Source organism: Triticum dicoccoides, chromosome 3B, assembly GCF_002162155.2.
Source record: "Triticum dicoccoides isolate Atlit2015 ecotype Zavitan chromosome 3B, WEW_v2.0, whole genome shotgun sequence".
Classification (NCBI taxonomy): Eukaryota; Viridiplantae; Streptophyta; class Magnoliopsida; order Poales; family Poaceae; genus Triticum; species Triticum dicoccoides.
The window spans coordinates 765,993,118-766,001,963 of NC_041385.1; the positions used below are offsets into that span (position 1 = coordinate 765,993,118).

An 8,846-nucleotide genomic window follows, 5' to 3' on the forward strand; every position below is an offset into this window, starting at 1 on the left:
GGGGCTGAGAGGCAAGAGTGCTATTATTTCTGCAACAGAGTGGTTGTTGTGGAAAATAACTAGTACATGCAGGGCACGGGCAGTAGATCCGGCGGCTACCACATCGGGCATCCAACGACCATTTGGGCGACGGATAAAATTAGAAAATCGGCCGGCGGACGATAGCGTCGCCTAAATCTAAAACACTGCAAATAATAGAGGGGGGCGTAACCGCGTAAATGAACAGGAGATATATATTTTTTAGGTGAAAATGAACAGGCCTTGATTCTCAGGTCGTGGCCACAAAGGGGAGGCGTCGACCCCCCTCAGAAAAAAAAGGCATCGTCGGCTCTTCAGTCTTCACTCTCCATCGACCAGCCTCTATCCCCCCATTCTATCCAGACCCTGAATCCATGGAAACCTCCACGCAGAACGTGAGAAGCGGCGGAGTAATGGAGGGCGAGGCGCCGGCGTGCGTGTCCAAGGTGCTCGACGAGGACAACCTCCTCCGAGAGATCATCGTCCGCGTCGGCTTCCCCACCAGCCTCGTCCGCGCCGCCGGCGTCTGCACGCGCTGGCTCAGCCACGCCTCCGACCGCGCGCTCCTCCGCCGTTTCCGCGAGCTCCACCCGCCCAGGCTCCTCGGCTTCTACCTCGCGAACAGGGAGCGTCCGGGCGGCGCGCGCTTCTTCCCGGCGCTGCCTCTGCCCCCGGATCTCGCCGCCGTCGTCCGCCGCGCAAGCTTCAGCCTGGACACCGCACGCCGCTCCGCAGGCTTCAGCCCCGACACCCACTCGGACGGGCGGACCGACGTGGTGGGCTGCTGGAACGGCAGCATCCTCACCAGCTCGCAGGGGCAGAATTACGCGCACGGTCGATCTGAAATCATATTTGAAGTGCACAGCCCGCTATGCTCCGGCTCCGAGAAAGGTGCGGCCATCATCCCAGCACTACACCTCAAAGTCCAGGATGGAATCTGCAGGCTTATTAGACAACTCTTCTTCAGAGAAGAAGGGGATGGATTGTCCTACTTTTTTGTCACGGTGGAGTGTACCAGGTATCATGAAGATTCTCAAGTGCATGTGTATATGCTGCAAAATGGTGATGATGCCTGGCGCCTGCATCTCACCTTGGCCTCCGACCTCCTCCTGTATCCACGCAAAAGCCCCAAAGGCGTGCTCGTTGACAACAGAATCTATTTGCCGACCGACAATGAAATTGTTGTCCTGGATTTGGTGTCCTCAAGCTTATCGACAATTCAGCTCCCACAAGGGGTGGGTTTTAGTCCGATAGGCACCACCATGTTGTCACGGGCTGATGATTCTTCTGGTGTATATCTCATCCATATCAAGGACCTTCAACTTAGCATCTGGCTCCACAATGGGGACAACTGGTTGCTGGTGGACACCATTTGCTTGTGTGAAATATCTGATAATTTGTTTGACGATGAGCCTACTGATGAGATCCTGATTAACCATGTGGGGGACTATAATGAGTTTGTGTTCTTGGAGATGGGTCGATGTGCACTCTACTTGGATGTCAAACGCAGGACGCTGCGTAAAGTGTATGAGATGACAACAGAGGAGCAACAGTTGGGTGATATCTATCCTCTTATGATGAGCTGGCTTCCCAGTTTCCCTGCGCTCATGGATAGTCCTGCAAGGTTTGCCTTTTGCCCTTTTCGTGATTTATAGTGTCCTTGTAGAGTTTACGCAATTTTGCAATTCGCGTCATGCATCTCACTGTTTGGTACTATAGTTGTGGGGTGGTGTTACATGTGTGATTGATTCCTTAGGCCTTTTTAACAATACTAGTCACGCAACATTAGAGAATGCTTGTTGTTAGATGGTTTAAAATCACTTCCTTATTAATTTCTTGGCCATCTAACAATACTAGAGGCGACACTAGTGAAAGCTTGCTGTAAGATGATCTGAAATCACCTGTGTACTGAGGAGCATTACAAGGTGTCTACTTGTGGTTAATTGGTCATAGTAGGGGACTGTTGCGTGTGGACGTCAGTGCGTAATGGGCTGGTTGTGAAGGATATTGTGGATAGGTAAGATAAACGAGAGAAGTAGATCTTATGGCTGGATGCATATTTTATTTCCTTTTTAAGTCGCTAAATGATTACTAAATATTTCCTTTAAATATTATACCATGGTGGATCCCTAAGGAAAGGAATCTGCTTGGGTACAAGCTCAGTTGCATTTTATTTCCCTATTACTACTACCACTCGGATGACTATATATATCCAAATCCAACTATCGCCAATATATTGTCATCCTTAGTTGGTTTTAGTGGCTCTATATACTAAAGTATCAGACTGTTGTTATTGTTTGCTGGACATATACTAAAGTATCAGACTACGACAAACCACTCCATGGAATACTTGCTTTTGTTAAACCTTGTGTTGGCATCAAACATCATGCTTCCAACTTGGTCTTTGCTTTATAGTCTCATAATCAATTTGTAGTGGTGCTAAAATGTGACTTGTTTGTTGTTTTCTCATGGATCGCTCATTCTGTTGTATCATAGTTTTCTGAACTATCCGTGCAAAGTTGCAAATTGGACCTACAAAAGTATGAAACATCATGTATAAGAGGATTAAAAGCTGAAAGATTCCTAGCCTTGGTAATCTGTTATCATGTTGACCACTATGTTTTCTTGCCCAGAAATAGTCATAAGCCCATCAAGCCTGATATGCTAGCTTCCTATTTCTTAAATATAATCGCGGTGTAATTTTTTACACCCTATTTCACAACTTTGAACCTCAAGCTATGTACGAGCTTGATAATACTTTTTTCTTTTGCAATGTTGCCTAGTGGACTATACATTCTTTTACTCGAATACAAGTGGTAGATTTGACACACGTACTCTTCATCTTGTTTATGATTGATTCAGATATACAGTGGAATTTCCTTTTATATGACATTGCTGGTCCAAGATAACATTGGCTACTTTATGTTTATGTGGCATTCCTCCTTCTATAATCAGAGTTTTGGTTTGTTGGAACACAAACTATAAAATGGAAATATGTCAGGCTGGGATATTAAAAGCATTTAACCTCTATTGCTGTAGCTTTTGGAAATAAAAAGTAAAAAACTATATCGCTTTACCAAATTTATCGCCTTCAATTTCTGAACACACTTAACATTAACTGTCATTGAGGTACCACTTGTCTTGTTAGTCCATGGGATATTGTGATGCTTAAAGTGGCAAACCAAATGTATCCTGGTGCTTAATTACCTCCATCTGGATCCTTGCTCTGTTTTCTCTGAAACAGGAATGCCACGTGAAGAACAAGGTTATGAGGAAGCTTTTGGATGGCCTATGACAAGTTCGCCATCAACCAAGAGCGCAGGGTTGCATTTACTCCGTAGCGGTTCTAACTGTGTTCATTTTATGGCCGTCAACGAAGAGCACAGTGCTACATTTCCTCCGTAGCAGTTCCTACTGTGTTCATTTCCTGCATCGCCTGGTCTGTTTGTGTTGTTGGTGCTCCTCGTGGCATTCGGGGAGGTGTCTTCTTTTGTATGTTGAGCAGCTGATTACAGTAGTACTTGTGTTCCAGCCTTGTGTAGCTCTGCTGCTTGCAACTTCTGGCATCTGCAGAAATTGTGTAGTTCTACTGCTATAAAAATCTTTCGGGCAAGTGGCAGTCTTCTTTTGTATGTTGAGCAGCTGAGCATCTGGTTAAGTGTCTTATTTTACACCATTGCAGAATTGGTTTCTGTTATCGATGTGTAGCTAACTCTGTTGTATTACTGGAAGACAAACATGTTGGTGGGGGATCTTACAGTCCATAGTATTACAGATTATATATCGTTATGAACTACTCCCTCCGTCCCATAATATAAGAGCGTTTTTGACACTAAAACGCTCTTATCTTTTTCTTTTTTTGAACAGAGAAAGGCACCAACAGGTGCCAATATATTCAGCTCAAATTCAGTGTACATCATGATTACAGAAACTTCTTGCAAGAAAGAGAGAATTAGACTGCAGAATCTGAGAAAGAAGAGCTGAATAGAAGTCGGAGAAGACAGGAAGGGAGCAGAATCCCTTCTGATGAACCACATGACTAAACATAAGAAGGCAGCCTAAGGAAGAAGATGACATGAACTGCCCTTCTGCTACTCAAAGAGCATGGATACACCATGGAAACAGCACCAAGAGCAACTGGACCAACAACTTCAGAGAGAAATTGGGCTCCAATAGCTTGCATCAAGTTCTGAAGAAGAAAGAGAACTTCGAACATAGAGATAGTAGTCCAGCCGAGCTCCAAAATCATTGGCTTAGCCTGCAGATTCACCAACAAGTCTCCTTGCACCTGAAGAAGTCCATCCTTGCAACTGAAATAGTACAAGAACAAATGAAGCAGAGTATCTTGAACAGAGAAGAAATAGACAACCAAGAAGCAAAGAGCTAGTAACAGTGCACTGTGTGAATCTTAATAGCAGGAATTTGGAAATTAGAAAGAAGGGATGCAACATTGCAGGAATTAGAAGAGTGATTACGAGCAAAGCAACAAATCCGAGTATCTCTATTCGCTGTGAAAACCTGGTGAGCAAGGTTATGGGCAACTCCATTAACTTCTCTAGCAATATGAAACACTTTAGGATTAAGAGCTGCAGAATGTTTGAAAAAAATGGCAAGATCATTTCTAATATTCCAAGGAATAGAGGGATCTAAGGTGTTGGCCAAAGTAGCACATTTAGTAATATTGAGCTGAGAGGCTATATTAGCAGCAGAAGCAAGAGCAATAGATTCAGCCTGCAAAGGAGTGGATGTAGAGGAAGCGGAGGCCTGAATTTGAATATTAATTTCTCCCTGCTCCGAGGGAAGAGAAATATAGATGCCAACACCTGTAACCACATCACCTGGAGGAAGGCCAGAAACTTTTTTTGTCCTGAAAGTTGCATCAGAGTAAATTTTTGGCCCAACAACTAAAAGATCAGACCTGATAGAATTACCTGGCAAGGGGAGCTGATTGCTAGCAGGAATGTGTTGAACCTATTGATTCTTGGTACAAAGACCAGAAAGAACATCATGAGGCTCCAAATTCAAAGCACCAGCAGCAATGCTAACTTGATAAGGAAGAGCTTTGTTTCTATCAAAATAAAAATCATTTCTTGCTTTCTAAAGACACCACAGAAAATTTAGGATATTCGGGATGGAGTCGTGTGGGTGATTCATTTGAATGAAAGCAATAAGCACTGAATGCGTTGTAGTATGGCCTTGGGTTAAAACATCAGCTTTGACAAACCAGGGAGAAGAAAACCAGGCCGCACGAGCAAAAATGACAAAGGAAAAATAGATGAAATTCATCCTTCGGTTGACCACATCGACAACACATTTGAGAAATATGAATCGAGAAACGAGCAGCTCGCATACCCGTAGGCAAAGCTTTTCAAGTCTCCATGCAAAAGTTTGCACCCTAGGAAGCATATTCTTTTGTTTTCAAAATATTGTAAGCATATTTTTCAAATCCAAAGAAACAACAGTAGGGGCATGTCTAGGATTAGCATGAATATCTTGTAAACACAATTTTTTTGAGGGGAACGTCGCTGCCAATTTATTAACTAAGTGGCCTCAGCCACAACAATGTCAAGAATACAAGGAGGAGGAAACGAAAACCAGGTCTTGCACAACTTATTAAGGCAGACATCCCTAGCTAGATTATGTGCCGCGCGATTCGCGGAACGCCTAGCCCAATGCACATGAAAATCATCATGAGAGTTAAGAAGCTCCTTAATCTCTTCTATGAGGGGGCCGTACCGGGATCTAGCTAGCTCCGTCGAAGATAACATTTGTTTGACTCCCAGATTGTCTGTCTCCAGGACAATCCTCTGAGCGCCCACCTCAATCGCCAGCTGGACACCACGCCGACAAGCCAACAGCTCTGCATGTTCTGGATCCGTCACAATTTATAAGTATATTTGGAGGAACAACTACCATTTGGAGTAAGATCCCAACACAACAAATCTGGAATTTCATCATCAACAATATCAATATGAACAATAATGGAAACCAAAGGTTGTTGAAAAAGCGAGAAGATGAGAGTTTGATTCCAAATCCCTTGACCTGGAAGCCAAAGATCCTTAACCAAGGCCGGGTACACAAAACCAACATGTTGAGGAATGAGATGCTCATGAATGGAACTCCAATTATTGCACCAAGGAGTGCTCCAAATAGAAATGTTACCTTGCGTTATTTGATAAAATGAGTGAGTTTTAAGCTTCGGTAACATTTTAAGAATGGAAGCAAATGCGCAAAAAATATAGGAAAAGATGGAAATAAAAAGTAGCCACAAAAGTATCCAAAAAAATGATGTTTTTTTTTGTTTTTTGTTTTATTACTCCCTAGAAGTTGGAACTTTTTTTGACCAGAATACAACCATGGAGTTACATAATGTTAGCCTCAAACTAACCAATTAGCCAATTACTCAGTCATTATTTTTTATGAATTCTTTATGTTAGATGGTGTTTACTGAGTAAGAAATTCTTCACCGCACCTTGGAGCCTTCATAAAGGAAAAAAAAGGTGAATCCAATTCTTATGTGCTAGGCTATTATCTCTTATTTGTCTCTTTAAAGGCTTCTTTCGTTCTTTCCCCTTTGCATCATCAGGTTAGTATTTCCTCTTTTTGATTGTGCATTTTGTAAGCTCATCGACGATCCAAAGCCATTGACACCGTTTAAGATGCATTTTGTAAGCTCATCGACGATCCAAAGCCATTGACACCGTTTAAGTATAATACTCCCTCCGTCCGGTGAGCAGTGTACATTTGGCTTAAAAGTTTGTTCACAAAAGATCCAATGCATTTTAAAGTAAAAAAAATGTTTCTCCCTCATCACACGGTAAACAAGACCAATAAAAATTGTACATGGTCTTCTTAATTTATACATGCATTTAGATCATTCGGGGTTGGGTAATTAAAGAGGAGAGAGATGGTGACTCGCACCTTCTTAATGTATTTTTTTTACTTCACTCCATAATTTGCCATAAAATTTCTCTACATATACTTTTCACCTGACTTGAAGCACACCATTCTCTTATCTCTCACACGTTTTATGGTACTGAAACTGTAGTTCATACTTTACTGCCAATACAAGTGAAGGAAAAAAAAACACCCCATCTCTGAAAAACGGCGCGACAAGGCTTGCATCAGCCACTAGTACATTATCATTTTTCCTGTTACCACTATGTAGAAACCATTAAATAATCCCATTACTCATTGGTGAGCGTTGCTAGCCATCTATTTTGATCTAAAATCATCTTGTCTTGAATAAGAAAGAACATGGCAAGCAGATATAAAAGTGTTTCTATTCACGAACAGGTAGGTATAAAAAATTAGAGATAAATGAAAGGGATATTTTTATTTTTTTAAAACCAACCATCAAATTGATTTTTTTAGCTCTGTATACTCAATGCCTCTGTGGGCTTTGCCGTGCCGAGATGATTATGCCGGGCCGGGCCGGGTCGGGCCGTTTGGCCAGCTCTGCATCGATCTCCTCTCACTAGTGAGTAGCGAGACCCCTAAAAAAAACTAGTGAGTAGTGAGGCCATTGGCATCGACTCTTCTTCACTCACTGTCTCACTCCATCGACAGACCTGCCTCGATCCCCTTTCTTACCCAACGCACCGCGGCGCTGCGGCTGCCCGTTGTCACACTCGAGAACGTCTGCCGCGAGGTCCCGCTTACTGTGAGCTAGGTCAAGTCAGTGTCCGCGGCGTCTATCGTATGGCGTAAAACGACAAACTTATACTCCTTCTGTTCGAGATTTCAAATGGACTATCACATATGGATGTATATAGACATATTTTGCAGTGTAGATTCACTCATTTTACTTCATATATAGTCACCTGTTGAATATCTAGAAAGATAAATATTTAGAAATGGAAGGAGTAAAAAACACAACCTTCTTTAAAAAGACGAAAATACCCACGGAACAGACGACTCGGCATACACCGAGCCGAGCACACGTGCATGCCCGGCTCAAACATAGTAACACCCCACCTTACGCGAGCGAACTACCTCATCAGAGGGACTTCATGCGCGAGCAAGCGTCACATGCACACCGTCCAGATAGATCAAACAACACAGAGAGCCCATGCGGCACATCACCACGAAACGAATGGCGCAGAGGGCACCCTCGTCCGTGAATAGGGCTGCAAACGAGTCGAGCTCGAGCGAGTTGGAGTTGGCTCAGCTCAACTCATATAAAAATCCGAGCGAACTCAAATTAAGTGAAGCTCATGATCGAGCTGTAGAACAGGACTCATGCTCAGCTTGTAACGATCTTGAATTGATCTCGATCTAGTTTCGAGCTAAACGAGATGGTAAAAATTATAAATCTATGGATGAAAAACAAAAAAAATATAAAGGTGGATATGCTGGGAACCTTTGCCAAAAATATAGAAGATTTAACACATAGTCGACCACGTGCCATAATTAGGCCTAAATCTTGTCTGCACTTAATTAAGTTACCATGTTCGTTGGTAAATAAAATTGAGAAAAATCATGGACAACATATATGGTAATAAATTATCTTCCTTTCCATTTAATATATGGCATGATCATTTAACATAAGATATATTGTTGAGCTATCGAGCTAAAATTGAGCGAGCCAACATTGGCTCAAGATCAGCTCGTTTCTTGATCGAGCTACATAAAGTGTTCAAACTCAGCTTGTTTCTTTTCGAGTCGATCTCGAGTCAAGTCAAAAAATGAGTGATCTCGAGCGGCTCACGAGTCTCGAGCTTTTCTTGTAGCCCTATCCGTGAAGCCCCACAGGGAAGCGGGTACAGACAATCAAAGAGGAAGTAATTAGCCACGGTCCGGCCAAAAATTGACTTTTGAGCACGGGT

At 42.8% G+C, this 8,846-nt stretch overlaps 1 protein-coding gene across 1 annotated transcript; it reads left to right on the forward strand.

The window, feature by feature from the left end:
* The first annotated feature begins 299 nt into the window (after nucleotides 1-299).
* Nucleotides 300-3,807, forward strand: LOC119278377. The gene is made up of 2 exons (XM_037559731.1): nucleotides 300-1,642; nucleotides 3,263-3,807. The coding sequence occupies exons 1-2, from the start codon at nucleotides 393-395 to the stop codon at nucleotides 3,273-3,275; spliced, it is 1,263 nt and encodes a 420-aa protein (XP_037415628.1). The 5' UTR covers nucleotides 300-392; the 3' UTR covers nucleotides 3,276-3,807.
* Nucleotides 3,808-8,846: the final 5,039 nt, after the last annotated feature.

Coding starts and splice junctions, on each gene's coding strand:
- LOC119278377 (XM_037559731.1), top strand. CDS start 393: ATGGAAACCTCCACGCAGAACGTGAGAAGCGGCGGAGTAATGGAGGGC.